The following is a 17,187-nucleotide window of genomic DNA, read 5'->3' as shown; positions in this document are numbered from 1 at the left end:
GTCATGCAAGGCAGAGAAAACAACAGTCAATATATCAGGAGAAGGAGTTGCCTTTCAATGAGAAAAATGTTTGAATGCACCACTGTCCTAAAGCTCAAATAAAAGGATCATCCTCCACAGAGCCCTGCCTCGAGGTGCTGGATTTTGTGTGAATTCAGCCACTAGAACTGTAATTTACACTATGGTTAAATTTTGCCATTGTTCCATGGTTCACATGCACTCCGAGGAGTGGGGGGCAGTTTGTACGGATCACGGATCAACTATGTTGTGTTACAACACTAGTGTGAAGCTGTATGGTTTGACTGTCTCACCTTGTCCTGGCTGATGTGCTCGTGCTTGCGCCTGTTCCTGAGTCTGAGGGCTCTGCTGCGGTCACTGCATGCTGGTGTTTAGTCCGCTCCAGGTGCTCCATGTAGCTGTGGATCATCTGGAAGGTATGAAACAGACGATGAGTCATTAATAGTGTTGGTGTTAGACTCTCCATAGAGCCTGTACAAAAATATAAATATATCTTTACCTTCCTACAGTTTGGGGTATGTATCATATCACTAGAGTAGAATTCTTGTATTTTTAATCCCGGCCCTATTTTCATGTATAGTTTTGGAAAAGCCCCGCCAGATGGATTCAGCAAACAGCTGCATGATGGGCTGTAATGGCTCCAATGAAATCTTTCAGGCCAAAAGGGTTGATCAAAATACATCTCCTGTAAATGCTTGCCTTTGCCACTGTCAGGCTGAGATTGTTATTTAAAGAGACTGATAATATTACAGATCCTTCACGTCCCTCTTTTTAAAGCCAGCAGACTCCATTGACCAAAACAATCATTTTGGCTTGCAGAACATGAGAGGTGCTGGTCTACTGTTGCCGTCGGTGGTTAAATAAGTTTTTAGTTGCAATACTTTGATCTGATTTATATTTTGTAAGGTATGGTCTTATGTAGAGTAACGTATATTAAAAGCAGGGGATGCTTAAGAGTGGATACCTGTGATACACAGGTCACAACCACAGCAACCAGGATAGAGGCGTAGCAATGCATAATCATTCTCAACCAAATAACATCAGAAAAAACAGGATTTCAGCAGCCAAAATGCCAAATTTGAGGCTTCAATTCTGTAGTCCACAATTTAATAGGGGACATCACAGTGACTATGTCACTTCTTTTTCACAGTCCTTGGTCATAGACCAAAGAACAGGCCAAATTGAAATTTTGTGGATGGTGCTAGATTATCCGAACCAAGTGCCAATCAGAGGAAGGGTAAAAGGAAGTGCCCAGGATACAAAACCCCTTTACAGAAGTATGAAACAGCTGTAAGTCCACCTAAAGCAGAGAAACTCACTGTAAAACAAAAAGTAGAAACCAAGCGGAAGAAGATTTCTGATAAGACCGAGGAGCCTTTTGAGCCCTGTGCTGAATGCATTATTTGTTATAACCAACCAACACTGCACCTTATTAGAGACTTCCCTTCCCCTCAACAAAGTGTGGTGAGGGAAGCATACTACTCTTGGGGTGCTTCTCTACTGCCTTTGAAAAATCATGAAGGTAAACCGTAAGATGAATTCATCAAAATACCAAAAAATGATAAAGGAAAAACAGCTTGAACAGAATGCAGTTGTACATACAGTTGTATGACAGTATAAGCTCACCAGAACACTCCATCCAACACCGTTTTTAACAGTCATGATAAGGGATGCATGATAATATCATGTGATCAATATCAGCTGATAAAGGCTTTAAAATAAAATATATGCATCAGCCATGACACATTTCTGCCAACATGAAGGACTGATAACATGGCACTTTAATTAGGCGCACACAACATGAGCCGTTGATTATTCAGATCACTAATGTCATTCACTACACAGTGCAATACAATACGTTGCAGTATACACTTTTAGAATTGTAACATAACCTCAACGCTCAAAATGGGAAATTATCGGCTTTGTTGTCAAAAATTAAATATAGTCCATTCCTGGTCCTTACTATGGTCACTCAGAAATGAAGAACACACAATTGCGTTCAGGAACAGCTGTGACAGGAAGTCTCTTAATAAATGGTGTTGATATATCTACAGTGTGCGTGTGACAGCTTTTATTAGGCTTTTATCTTCTCTATTCAACATTAGTCAGCTCAGCCGTAAGCTGCTGAAGCCTGAGAGGCTTGTTTGGACACAGGGGCATCTGTTAGTGATGCATAATGAATAACAGACCAAGGCAGACCAGAGGCTCAGCAGAAGCAGAATTAATGTTTGGAATCTTCATCATCTTCATCTTGCCCACTCTATTCTGTTTTTAGCTCCTTTGTTTTTTCTGTCAATCAGTATCCAAAAATATACCACACATAATCGCTTATTGTGTGAGTGGTATATATAGTTCTGCATGTATGCATTACTGTGTAAGCACACGCATATATAAACAACTTTGTGATGACCTTAACAAAACATGGATTATTACAGAAGTCAGCCAGTTTGCCTTGAACTTAAAAAAAGCCTATTTTTGGCCATTTATAGGGTCCATACTTAAACAAACTCCTTCTAGGGACTTCACCCAATCCACTTCTGTGTACAGATAGGAGACCTCGGGGAAAAAAAGTTATTAAAAACAAACTCAAAGGGTGTGGCCGTGGCAAGCACTCAAACTTGAATGAGTTACTATGAAATAGGAAGTGAACAGGAAGTGGTCTGTAACTCCGCCAGACATGTTCCAATCTGACCCAGACTTTCCATGTTTGATAAGGCTCCCGGCCTGAACACGTTGATAGGCCATTATTCAGTGATACTTTTAAGTTTAAGTTTTAAGCTACAAGCTACTGCTCCAAGACAGTACAACATATCTGCCTCACCTTGATTAAGGTCTGAGGGAAAAAAAATAGTCACCAAAATCCTTTGCTGCCGCTATAACTCGGCTGTACATCATCATGTCTGCACCTGGGGGTTTGTATATTCATCACTCAAAACAGCATACCTCAGTGTGTCTCTGGTGGAGAGTATTATACTCCTTCTTGAGCTCTGCTTCTCTCTCCTCCAATCTGCTAACTGAAAGAAAAAGAGAAATAATTAGTACATATGATAAAAACAGCCAAAAACAAAAATAAATTGTCAAAAGAATATTACTATTTCTATGTAATTTCATATATTCTTTGTCAGATGCATCTATGTCTTGTCAAACTCCAGGTGGAAATCAAGTTTTGTTACTGAACAAATCTGTGGTACCTAATGTGGTAGCAGAGCGTTGGCTGCAATAACAGTTTAGAGCCAGAAGAGGGCCACGATGCATCAACAAGCCCCTCCTGAGCGGAATCAATGACTGTGAAACTCTTGACTGTGAAATCAACCCTTAATAATCATCATAAATGTTTTAACCCATTTTAAATGCACAATCAAAAGCTCGAATTCATCAAGGATAAACATCTTAACCTATGCAAAAAGACATGGCAGCTCACTGAGTCTAAAAGTGTATGCAGGTTAATGTAATTTGTTATAACAAAAGTCCAAGTAAGCTTGAGTTAAGGGATGTAAATGGCCTGTCACCTTCAAGTGGTGAAAAAAATTATGACTATACTATTATACTTAGTAACAGGAAAAAACATATTTCAAAGAATTTACACACCTACGTACGGAACAACTATGAGCCTCAGTCACATTCAGCAACAACAGTCAACCTCTAAGAGTTTGTAGTCAAAACATCCAACAGTCTTGGTGTGTGTTTTCAGATGCCAGCCAAGCAAAACCGCCCTCACAAAAAGGTGAACAGTGACACTGAAAAGTCCCTTAGAAATCCGTCAAGTGTCCACGCACCGAGCAAAGGCTGAGATTTGATAAAAACAAATTTACTGGACCTTTCATTAGTGATGCGTTAAGTCAGAGATCGCCTTTTTCTCCAGGCAACGAACAAGGCTTGAAAACACCTCCATGATCAGTGAAGAGTGACATACAGCAGCTGCATGGAATGATGTAAATTGTGATTCACTGTGGTTGTAAGAGGGCTGATAGAGGAAGTAGTGGTTGAAAGGTGAAGCAGAAATAACCCAGGTCAGATGCAGAGGTGTAAAAAGGAAGGGCAAATAGGAATTGATCTTCTCATCAAAAATACAAGAAATATTTAAAAAATACTTTGATTGAAGCAATAATTTGAGGTACATAAATGGGCCTGCACTGTTATTCAACAATTATAAAAATTGCAATTCGGCGGAGGCAACAATGTTTTGAAAAATGTGTGACAAAAAAAACTAGAATGACATACTGTAGTCAGCAGAGAAGCTCTGACCTAAGAATCTTCATCTCCTACAAGATGTAAGAACAGTTTGCTGGATACTGACCCAAACAAATACAAAAATTTGCCTTCCCACTAATGATGAATCATATTGCAATCCTAATATCTGGCAATAGAAGTGCAATATGATTATTTTTCCGTATAATGAAGCCCTATAAACAAGTGATTGTTAGGGTGTGGTAACGCTGAAAACATTTGACTGGAAGTATTTCTGATCATCTAAGTTTGTTTGAGAACAAACGGAAAAGAGATTTATTTTTCGACCCTGGAACCCAAGAATTGAAAGATAAATGACTGAGAAATAATAAAAATGGGGCTGCACAGGGGTGCAGTGGTTAGCGCTGTCGCCTCACAGCTAGAAGAGTCCTGGTTCGAATATCGGTTTGGACGTAGGAGGCCCTTCTGTGTGGAGTTTGCATGTTCTCCTCGTGCATGTGTGGGTTCCCTCTGGGTATTCCGGCCTTCTCCCACAGTCCAAAGACATGCTTGTTAGGTTTATTGGTGACTCTTTAATTGCCTGTAGGTGTAAATGGGGGCGTGAAAGATTGTCTGGATCTAAGTGTCAGCCCTGTAATTGACTGCCGATCAGTCCAGGGTGTGCCGCGCCAGCCCCCCCACAACCCTGACCAAAATAAGCAGTAAAGATGATGGAATGATGGATGGATATAAAAATAACTGCAGACTATTTATCATAACTGATCAGTTCAAAGTTCAAGTCAACGAATCCCCCTGAATCATGTGATTTCGTGTGATTTTGTCAGCCTTCAAGTAAACAGGCAAAATAACATTAATAAACTATAAGAGAGGGGTGCCTGTTTAGCTCAATGGCCACAGTCCGGACCCGGGTTCAACATAAATGGCCCAAAAAAAAGTAATCCAAAAAATCTGAAAATTGTGATCAGAAAATGTACTTGACTGTGTTCACTAACATTAAGTGTCCCTGTCCTCTCCTCTGACATGATTTCACAAAGCTCAGTGACCTAAGTCACACTGCTGCTAATTCAGTCCTTACATAATCACAACCAAATGAAACTTACAAACCATAAAAGAAGAACTATTACATTGATGGAAACATAAAGAAATTTGCTGAGAGCTCTCAAATTTCCCCCAGCATAAAGAGGCGTATGTTATGATCGTATGGTGGAACAAAAAGAGCAGTCACACACTGTCAACAGCACAGTCATGCACATATCATGAGGATCTCTTCTAGTTCCCTGAAAAGACTGCCATACTCATACTTTTAAATGTGGCCTCTTTTCTTACATAGTTTGTTTGTTTTACTGTGTTACACTGACATTTGTTGGATCTGAACAAAGCATTCAAAAAACACCAAGGTCACACAATAACACAAACAAACTAACAGTTCTCGGCAGCCTGTTCTGCATGTAAAATTATTGTTTTTGTCAGTGGGATTGGCAGCTTTAAAGAGGAGGACGTAACAGCTGTATGGTTAAGAAAAGGCTCTTACCCTAACAAATACAGGCACTTACAATGTGCAAACTTTGATTGGGCACATTTGCCCTGAAAGATTACTGGAGCTATTCGTAATGTTTTTGCACCCATAAGTCATTAAATACATTAAAAAAAAAAGGAAATAGGGCCCAGCTTTGGCAACACTGCCCTTTAAATTTACAGGCTCTTCCTTCTTCATAAAAAAATTATCAGTGACGTTTTCCATGAATGTTTTAGACATTAAGCCGTCCAGTTTATCTAGAAATACAGAAGTTTCAGAATACAGTTTCATTTCCTTGATAAAAATTACAAGTTTGTTAGGGCCGTATCCCCATGAATCTTCCTGTAATTCACTTAACCTTTCTGGGCTTGAAACATGGTTGGTGTCTTCAATTACAGCTCATTTAGCAGACTTGGCAGGCAAACACTTGTATGTTACTAATGGCCTTTATTCAGTAACAACATCGGAGTCCATCTGCCCTCTGGCACATCAGGCTAACAAACAGTCACAAGACCCGCAAAAGGTCGATGGTATCTGTTGTGTGTGCGTGTGTGTGTGTGTGTGTGTGTTTGACTTTCCAATAACACATGCAGTACAGTCCCTCTGGTGAGAGATGTACAATGCGATGGACTCACTATGATCTGCATAGTTTTTTGTTTTTAGCTCAAGCTGACGTGTGTGTGACTCCAACGTCACGACTCGACACTGGAGATCTTTCTTCTCTCCGTCCTGTGAGTCTTCAAAGGCGATGTACCTCTGCAGATAAAGACAGAAAAGAGAGAGAAAGATAAGATCACTTATCAATTTAATTAATTAATTGATTGATTAAAGTACCAGGGCTTCTACACCTGATATCATCAGTGGAAAAGTGGAAATACATAGCAGTTTCATGTTGGAAACCTCCTATGCAGAAAAGTGGATGACTTTCCACTGTCACACATCTGTGGCCAAAGAGCAAAACACCGAATCATTACTACCTATATTGCTATATTTTTGGTTTCAAATATATTTTTCATTATCTTTAAGAAATAATAACCAAAGGTGAGTTATAAAAAAAAAGGTTATTAAGCTCCTGTGAAACCCTGTTTATTCTGCGTCCATGGAAACAAGTATGAAAGCAGACATAAAGGTTTCCTAGGCCAGAAAGTATAGTCTGTTTATTTTTCTGATAGCTACTTCACTAATAACAACAACAAAAGCAACAGGTGACAGAACTGTCACACTTGGCTGGCCCTCTGACTGACCTCATAGAGTGTGCATGAAAAAGAGTGAGGCTGAAATTGAGATGTGTTGGACTAAATCCCACAGTTGTGTAAGTGATGAAGGTGTGCTGCTAGCTGTGTTGATACCAGTTAAAAACAGAGCATGCAGTATCTGTCTTCTGTCCATTGTTGAAGTCATCTAACCTCTCTGCACAACAGGTGCGCAGCGTCCACCTCCAGACAAAAAAACGTTACAGCTTTTGTGTGTTTGTGCAAGTCTTTGTACAGACTCACACAGTTTCCCGTTCAAGTTAAAAACAGATGATATCAGTGTTGAGGTTGTTTTTCAATCTTTACAGCAGCCTCTGTTGCTAACCTCAGTCCTGCTCTCAGGGGATTTCAGACTAAATACTCTCGACTGTTTTTAATTCAGGAAGAAACACTTAACTACCGCTGAGGACTGTGGGTTCAACACACTATCTTCAGCCATTCTCCTCACATCTAATCCGTTTAACGCTGGGTGAACCACTGGTCCCTGATGGCAATTTACAGGTTGTTTGTGGACTGGAACAAACTAAAGAAACAGTAGAAACACTGGCGGAGCAAATTAAAATAATATGAAAAAATAAGAGTGTGTGATTTTACAGTTAGAGTGAGAACAACATGCTGAGGCCAATAAAAGAAACAAAGTATAATATAATCAAGGGGGAAAACAGGTGTGATATAGGCCTACTACATTTAACCATCTTAATTCAGCATGTTCATGTAACGATCCATTTGTATACATCAATATTAGGGATTGGAATCGGCCGTGTTGACGGACATTGGCCCATTGGCAAATAAGGTGGCATGCACCAATGGCAGTAGGCAATGTTTTTATTATTTAACTTTAATTGTGCAGTAAATTTAATTGTAATTGTATTTATGTTTTCAGAAAGATTTTTGTTAAGCTATGTAAGCACTGAAAAATGTTTGTACTATTGACCAGGTGATTCTAAAACAGGCTAAAGGCCCGATTAGACAGAACGCATTTTAGCAGCTGGGGGCGGCTTTTTTGTCAATGAGAGGGACGCTTTTTGAGCTGCTTTGGCGTTGCAGAGCGCCTCGCGTTTCTCCGCTCTGTGCGCCTCGTGTTTTTGAGGAAACGCTCCGAGTGCCTCGAGTTGAAAAAGCTTCAACTCAAAGCAGAAAAGCGGCCAACGACGTTTTTTCTCATGGTCCAATTGGATGAAAGGAGAGGCGAGCCTTCTGTCAGTAGACAATATAACGGTTGGGTTAATGACAGCTAATGATTCGGTGGTTGCCTTAACAACAGTGGGAAGAAAAGGCACAGCGAGCTGCTCTTTTTTTAACCATAGGCTTCAACAAAAAAGGCAGTGCGGTGCGCTGTCTGATCGTGCCCTAAAGAGGTTTTTCAGGCTGTTATTTTTTGTAAAAAAGATTATTTTTATGTGAAAGAAAATTATAAAAAAATCCATGTATTCAGGCCTTCATCACATTCTTTGAGAAAGCATGAACTAAATCTTTCAAATTGATAAATCTTTTATTTAAATTAAAAAGATTTTTGGCCTCTTATCCAGAAGAGGGCATTAATAATTACAAAAATTACATAAAAGGTTATTGAAAAAAAAAAAATCGGCATCCAAAAAAATTGTTGTTTTAAACATCTGTCGGCCCTGATTTTCTTAATCAGTGCATCCCTAATCAATATACTGATTCAATTATCAAGAGTTCAAAATAATGGATACAAACTTAAAACACTGATCCACATAATCATCTTAAAGTAATCCTTTTTATTTTTAATTCCCTAACACTCTGCAGTGTGGAAATATTTTAATGAGAACAAATGGATCAACAGATAAGACACATGTAACAAGAGAAAGAACTCAGGAAGGGACAAACCTGGCCTGGCAGCTAAAAAGAAACTCGGTATTGACTCTCACCTTTAGTTCTGCACTTCATTTAAGAAATGTGGCTCTTTATGATAAAAGTAAAAAGGTCTATTTTTTCTTTCAATTAAAAAAGATAGCTTTTCATTTACAAGTCTAAAGGAGTTCAGTTATAAAGTTGTCAAATGTTATATTTTTTATGAGTTGATTGAATGTAAGTGTTTTGTGTTAAACAGGCCTATGATACCATCTCATGTCACTTGCATTCCCTTTAATTGAATCAAATCAAAATCATAGCTCGGCAGACTGTCATATGAGCAGACATCACATTGTTTTTTTAAAAAAAACAATATATTATCCTATTCTTAAGAAACTAGATGTGATGTGATTTACAGCCCTACATGGTGGCAGGCTAAAATGTGCACATTTGCATTAAAAGAGGGAGGTTAATTCAATTCATCCCAAAAGTGTCACAAATGTCTGTACTAATTTCACTGTACTAATTGATCCAGCTGTTTTGAATCAATTTCACTCCGGCCCGCAAATTTTAATCTCATCATGATGCTGGAAGAAAAATCACGGGATCCTTAAGTCATCCCGCGTCATCCTCTGTGGGACATGTATACCACAATTATTACTAGCTATAACAAAATCCTATCTATAGGCCCAATGTAACAGTCCACCACATTTTTATTAGCTTATGTTTTGAGCAGCAGAAGATGGACATTATGGTCAACTAGTGAATGGTTAAGACCTATAGTTCTAAAAACAAATATTGTATGTGTTTTGCTGCTCTTTTGGCTGTTTTTATTGGGAGCACATCTATTGATACCTCAGCTGATTAAGTGAGTCAGGTGTCTGATGGCAGGCCATGCCCGTAAGCATGTAGTCTTGTGATGTGGGTCCTCGCAGGAGATAAGATGCCCTGTGGTAAAGCTCTGGGCCGGGGGCGGATGTCATCTGCTAGGAGATGAGGATCACCTGAGAACCCTGTTACAAGCATTCATCTCTACACGCACGTCACACCGAGTCTGGAGGCTTCTAACAAGAGGCTTTTGTGATTTAATTTTAATACAATTCAGTCTTTGGTGGGCTCAGATGTTCTTCATTGCTTTTGGGATATCGAAACTATTGTAATGTAGAGCACTTTATCATAGGGATGGGCAAATTAGTCAGTTCGAATATTTAATTTCTCTCAATAAATAAACATAGAGTACTTATGTAATAGCAAAAAAAGAAACCCAACAAAAGACCCTATTCTTAAGTCTATTAGCAAAAGAATGGGGTCAGAAATGAGCACCCACACAGTTTTTCCCTTGTGCTTAATGCGAAAATGGTAAATTATACAACTAGTTGTTGATGCTGTACAAGTTTAACGTTACAGATCTTGCACTGCAATATCATTGAATTAACTTTTGTCAAAATAAATAAATAAATACACTTCCAAACATCACTCTTATGCCTACTCATGGCCATTCCGCAATTGCACTATACGCTGAACAAATGTTGACATCCTGAGTACTCTTGGCCAACTTACTTGATTCCCCATAAATCATAGATGAATCCCCTCTTTATCATATCATATGCACTTTTCTCTCACACCAAAAGGCAGTGTGGTGTTTATCTGGGGCAAAGGGTTAGGAACACGTGGGGGGGCAAGGGGGGTCTGAAAGGAGCATCTTAAGAACTGAGGTACTGATAAGTAACGCGGCATTTCCCAAGTAAATATATTAAGAGCATTAACTCAGCACTGGGACAGCAGGGTTTAAAGTGGGGGTGGGCTGGGGGACTAATCTGCAATGGTAAAGGACTACAACATGAACTGCAGACAGGAACAATTTGAAGAAAATACATTTTTCTCCTTATTTTGACATCCATTAAAACCATTAAAGACAAGCAAACTGGATGACGTTACGCCATCATTAGAACAACTTCCAACATCTTCCTCTCTTGCCCTGCTGCTCATCATATGACCTAAGAAGGAGGCTTGTGCATATGACAACGCTCCAGAGTATGAGTGTTCCAGCGTTTTAACTTCCCCCTGCACTGCGTGTATAATACCGCCTTTGTCCCTAAGTGCAACACACAGAAACACATGTGGCTCAGACACAAGTGTGTGCACACCCGCACAGACAGGGCTCCACTGTATTGGCACTCAATTGACAGAGAATGAAATCCACTCCTGTTAGTGTGCTTTGCTGTTGGTTACTGCTCGGACATTTGGGAAAACAGGACTCTGTAAGGTCTCGGCTTCAGACGCAATAAACTGTCTGAAGAGCTACGGCAGATAGCGTAGCAGACCTTTCCGTTATAATTACACAGTTACTGATACGGATGTGACAAACTATGCAAATCAATTTGCATACTACAATAAAGTGTCATTCAATAAGTGATTTACCAAAGGTAAACGAGCTGCTGATAAACTATTTGTTGCAGTGGTTAAAATAAAAACAGGACTATAACAGTCTACAAACATGATGGCATCTCTGTGAGGCTGCATTTAGGGCACAGTGCTGCTTTGAGCTAAATGCTAATGTAGTAATGTGATAATGTTGCTTTTCATTGAACACTTTTAGTATGCATTGCTGCGTGTAGGATGATTGAAGTTTTCAAGAAAATTACAAACTCTGAAATACTTTTAGAATACCAACAAAATAACTTTTGACAATACTGACAGGTGACAATCAGTGCAAAATATATGTGATTTATAAACTTAATCTTACCTTTTTTCATTTAATGGGAATTTTGACATGTTAAGTTTAGACTCTCAGCATGCACACATTAGCTAACTACCGCTAAAGTACAGCCAAACTGATTTAAATATCCTTATCTCTGTAGGTAGGCCTATTTATAAAAATAAAAAAAAGAAGAAAATACTGGACAACCTAAATAAATAGCAAAGTCAATAGTGTTCATCATCTGGAAACTATGAATCTGTACAAAATTCAGTGCCAATTTATCGAGCAGATCTTAAGATATTTCACTAGATAGACCCGTTATAAGGTTGGTCTACTACCAGTGGTGTAAGATCGGGGGATTCCCAAAGCTAGTTTAATTCTCTAGGAACCATGAATGTCAAAATCGTCTGGTAACTGTAAGTGATGAATTGACCCTTGAACCAATTAGATTTCATGTTAATGATAAAAAAAGTGTTCAATCAGCTGGCATTATGTGTGCGTATTCTGTGGTCCTGACATCCCTGACTGGGAAAAACAGAACTTCCCTTGGTTCTTTTGTCTAAAGAATTTCCTGCCTTGCCTTTTCCTCTGCTCTGCTGAGACAAACTACTAAGAGGAGGTATTCCTCTGGGCTTGCAGCAGCAAAAAGCCGGACTTAGCTCATACAATGTGTTTGTGTGGTAAGATCATCTGCTTCTTGGCTTCCAGAATGACTGGTTGCCCAAATGAGCAGCTTAGTAACCAAGTCTGTGCAAGGCCACTTATTTGCCCCTGTTGATTAGGCAGTTGCTTTAATGTTAGAAAAGTCTCTGCATTTTAATAGTCTGAGTGTGTTGTCAATTACTTGCATTGTGTGACTGTTGCAAGGTTGGGTGTTTATGAGTCTTTACTTGTGGGTTCAGATGAACAAGTCATGGATTTCCGCATATGGCAATTGCAACAGAATGTACAAGTGTAATTCCAGTGGGGTTGTCAAGATTCTGCAAATTGATGATTCAATGTGATTTTTTATTTTAAGGTCATGATTTGATTACTTTTTTTTTTTTATTCAGTTGTTTTTGCAAGCACTGGCAGCCAGTGATACAATGTATTGTATGCTCATTTTCCACTATTAATATGAATATGACAATATTTACAATAAGATACAGGCCTTAAATACTGGGGTTTGTTTCTCAGTGACAGTGCATATTATAATCATTACTGTAAATGTAAAAAAAGAGGCCAGAAGGCTGGCTAAGTGCCCTGTAAAGGTACTACAAATCTAAAGTCAAGACAATTTAAACAACATCTAGCATGAAAAGCATGTCAACAACAGCAGGGAAAACACAGCTAGGGGGCGCAATGAAGCAGAGCATGTAAACAGGATATTCTATTTGGATGTGCATATTAGGCAGTATCACATAATCAGTAAAGATATTATTCAGGTTTTGGAAGCATATTTTGGTTTACAGCACACACAGAATGCGTCTCAATTAGGTTTTTTACCAGGACATGCAGGTACTTGCCTGTTTAGTGAGCTCTGTGCGTTTTAAACAAACCAACTAGCTCACAGTTGATCGATCGTGAATGTACAAATGCATGTGAATGGAATATTAGTGAAATATTCATTTTCATTAGCCATCTTTTTACATCCTACATATACTATACACACAGTATACAATAATTGGTTACTTGCTTCAGTAATGTATATTTTAAACCCTGACTGTCACAGTATCTCTTAAAATAATTTGTAATTTCTTAGCCTGTTTGTATTCTGTAATTAGATATTTCCTGATTTAAATCACTTAACTTAATAGGGTGGCTTGTTTATTGAACAGCTCTGTTCATTGACCTCATCCTGACATACTCTGGGCTTCCTATAGCCGCAAATGCCACATCCTGAATTGTGATTGTTCATTCAAGTTCCTACGCTGCCATGCACAGAGACTGACCTCTCCTATAGAGTGGGTGTTGAGTAAAAGGACAAGACCTATGACATCATCTCAGCATAACAACATTAGTGATCACACCAGCATGAGAGCGGTCTGTCTGACTGAGTGAAAAGCTGGTTACACTGTAGGTGAGGTATTTTACACACAGCAGTCAGAGGGAAGAAGACAATTGTAAGCCTATAACACAGCAATGGAAAATCAGTTGTTAGATAGACCTGTGTGCACAGGTCTATCTAACAACATGTTACGACATGACATAAATTATTAACACACTGCTTTGTGACCTGTTGCGCTTGTCATTCAACATTTAACTGTCAAGTTGAATGTCAACAAATTGGATGACACCGAGGAGTGGCATAAAACTGCACATGAACAGCCATTGTACTGTGATTTTTTTTAGACCTGACTTACTTAAGTTATTTGTTGTGTTCGTCATTGAAATTTGTTCAATAATGATTTGATTGTTTTTGTCAGTCCTAAGTTTGCCAGGATGAAATGTGTAAAGACTGAAATATAAAAAGCAGATGAGGTGCATACTGTATATTCCCGATTAATAAACAGTAATGTTAGTATTGTGCCACAAAAACCTTGATTTATTTTGGCATCTTTGATCTCAATTTCCGCTTACATTTGTCATGTCGTCCATCTTTTAATGCAGTCTATTAAACCATAGTCTGTATAAAAAGATGGGGACATGACAGCTCCCTAAAAGTGAAGCCAAAACATTTCGAGCACCCCCTGCTGACTGGCTGCAGTTCAGGTCATAAAGCCCGCCTCCTCCATGTTAACAGATGGGACATGAGTCAAACTATAAAATCTATATATACAGTCATTGTTTTAAACTTGACAGATGTAACCTGATAATTTAAAACCACCATTCTGCTGCAGAGATAGACCTTTTTGTTACAGAATATATATATATATTTTTTTTTTTAAAACAGAAAGTCATTACATTTCTCTCTTGAAAGTCACCAGACTCCATTGACAAAAACAGTTATTTTAACTCACAGAAGACAGGTGTAGCTGGTCTACCGCCGCTACAATCAGCCTTTTGCTTGGTGTTATTATGTGTTAAACAAATATTGTGTTGGATTGGAACTTACCATTTAAAATAATTGGAATGAACAATAATGCAAACTAACCAAATGAGGCCGCAGAAGACCAGCAACTTCTGAGTTCTTTGAGGAAAAGTTATTGTATTTGTCAAAGGAATTTTGGAGGCCCATTAATAATCAATTTCAAACAACAAAATGTTTTAGACTTATGTGCAGTCATGGAAAAGTACAAGGAACTACAGAGTTGATCACCACCTGGATGGCAAGGATAAATCTGGTTATTTTTTACAAACGTTTTGCTTCAGTGATACTCTATTCTGGTATACAAATACCCTTAATCACTGAACTTTTCTGTTCTTTCAAGGAACTTTTAAGGATGTCTTGACAGGATTTTTTCTACGCTTGGGCCACTTTCCATTGTTAATGTGGGAACTGTTTGAGGTTACTGTGACAGGAGCTGTGATTTGACTTAGGATGAAAGTACAACTCATTTCATACTCACTCATACCTCACAATAGGTAATGACAGGACAGTGGGAGGGAAAGCATGTGCGCAGGAGGAAAGCTGAAAGTTAAATGTTTTTGCTAATGAGCACCTTTACAAAACACATAGCACTATGGATCCTAAAACCTTCATGTCATCAGTGTGCCTAATTGTACCATGGATTTAACACAGGCTTAGTGTCTGCATTCAAGATTAAATACTAGACAGACAACCATTGTGGAATAGTTGTTGTTTTAACCGGCATCACAAACATTTTCATAGAGGCCAGTGTAGTGTAAGAGACCTACCACAATTGACCTAAAAAATGACCTAAAGACATAATTATACTTGAATGGAGACCACAACGTGCTAGTGTAGCATCCTAACAACTGTAAATGTGTCACTGTACAAACACAGACTGCTCTGTTGAGATAAAGTAATGACGATAACGGTAATAAGCGTGTTATTCCGGTTTCATTTAATAGGAGGGCAGCAAGAGTGTCATTACTCATGGAGCTAAATATGATTACATAGCTTTAAATGTGTATTCATTGTAGGCAGTAAAGAGCAAACACCTCACAAACAAATCAATGCCTTCAGTGGCGTACTCAAGCTGTTTGAGGTGCAGGGGGATCCGCTGTATGCCATGGGGCACCAGCATGCAGAAAGTTGTGATGCGAAACAATCACGTGGGCCTTTTTGGCTATAGAAGCATACCATGAGGGCACATTGTCTCACATGTAGGATTCTGAGGAGGCCAACTAATTTTACAATATGTATCAGTTATCAACTGGAAGGTCACGTTATCATTTTTTTAAATCAACGATTGAGGGCACTTTCACAGCGTTTTTTCAGACATAGGGGTACCAGAGGGAGCGAGTGCCTCCTCCCCTGATTACACCACTGACTGCCTGGTTTGAATGAATCTAAGACTTTGCTGTTTAGGTGTTAAAATCTAAACTACATTGCTGTGCATTAACCTCTTGTTGCCTCATCAACACCAACTCCCTAGAGTAGCTGGTATCCATGGTGACAAAAACTTACAGCCCGAGTACAGTGTGTGCTTCAGTAATGGTAATTTTCAGGTTCAGGGCGGACTTTTCAAACTTCTTTTCTGAAACCGATGAGCTTTGCAGTTTGGCAAACGCATCTATCCAAAACAAGGTTAAACAAAATTCCAGTGTACAAAGGTTTGCCTGTGATTGCCTCGATTTCCAACGCCAAAATGCCCGGTAGTGGGCTGTAGCAAGCTTCAACAACCAATGTATAAAGCGTAATTCTTCTTCTGAAATGTGAACGTTGAGGTTCTGTAAGTGTGCCGAATCAAACAATAGTTTATGTGTTTCGTTAATGTAGTCATTCATGATTAATGAGTTATGATCTCTAGTTGATCAGCAACGCAACAGGGAATTGCCAGATTTTTATCAGGTTCGGCATATAATCTATTCATACCAAAGCACATACGTGTTCTCAAACTATAATCCGGGAGTACAAATTACTTTGGCAGTTATGTAGTGAAACCCACCTCTTCTGCGTGCTTTCTGAGTGCCTTCTCTCGTTCATACTGGGTAACGAGCTGCTCGTTGTCCTCTTTCAGCAGCTCGAGCTCCACTTCGTGCTCCTGGTTGACAGCGAACACGGAGTCCAAGTTCTCCAGTACGGCGACGACCAGAGGCATCAGTTCCTTCACTACGTCCTCGTCGTATTTTTCGATTAGCCGTTCAAACTCACGGTATATTGAACTGGCTAGACCTGAGACTCTCTCGGACATCATGGTCGAGTTGCCAGACTCGTCCTGATACAGGACTACTTCGTCCAGCTCCATTTTCTTGCCTCCACTTGCACTTATTTCCCGGCTAACGTTAATGAGCTAGCCGCAAGCTTCAGCTGGCCAGAGGCTGTCCGCCTTGCTACTTTCAGCGCAGTAACAAAACAGTGTTCCTAAAACATAGCTCAATGGTGTGTGTTGTACAAAAGAGACACTGTACTTCATTAACAGGCTGTATTCCTTGGTCGTTTGGATGGCTGACTTTAAAAGCTTGCTAGCCTAGTAGCTAGCAGTACAGAAAAGTCTTTACTTCGCTCCTGATTAGTTTCCCCGTCCAACAGATGAGCTCCTGCTGCTGCCTTCACGTGCTGTGGGAAAGATGGATAAAGGAAAGAAGTAAACACTGCATCAAGAACGTCAAGTTGTATTTCAGTGGTTACTGGGTATCCAGTATATCAG

General features: G+C 39.3%; 1 protein-coding gene across 3 annotated transcripts in view; it reads right to left on the bottom strand.

The window, feature by feature from the left end:
• Positions 1-17,054, bottom strand: part of spag9b (sperm associated antigen 9b) — a 44,508-nt gene extending 27,454 nt beyond the window's left edge. For all 3 annotated transcript variants that reach the window (XM_069664001.1, XM_069664004.1, XM_069664002.1), the window contains exons 1-4: positions 16,486-17,054; positions 6,358-6,478; positions 2,962-3,032; positions 312-427 (exon numbers count right to left, since the gene is read on the bottom strand). In XM_069664001.1, the coding sequence (XP_069520102.1) occupies positions 312-427; positions 2,962-3,032; positions 6,358-6,478; positions 16,486-16,785 (608 nt within the window). In that variant the 5' untranslated portion in view covers positions 16,786-17,054. The remainder of the gene's footprint in view (positions 1-311; positions 428-2,961; positions 3,033-6,357; positions 6,479-16,485) is intronic.
• Positions 17,055-17,187: the final 133 nt, after the last annotated feature.

This window comes from Semicossyphus pulcher, unplaced genomic scaffold (genome assembly GCF_022749685.1).
Source record: "Semicossyphus pulcher isolate SPU_LCO1_2020_fin unplaced genomic scaffold, fSemPul1.0.p SCAF_16, whole genome shotgun sequence".
Lineage (NCBI taxonomy): Eukaryota > Metazoa > Chordata > Actinopteri > Labriformes > Labridae > Semicossyphus > Semicossyphus pulcher.
The sequence above is the reverse complement of the archived record's forward strand: the minus strand, read 5'-3'. Positions and strand labels throughout refer to the sequence as shown.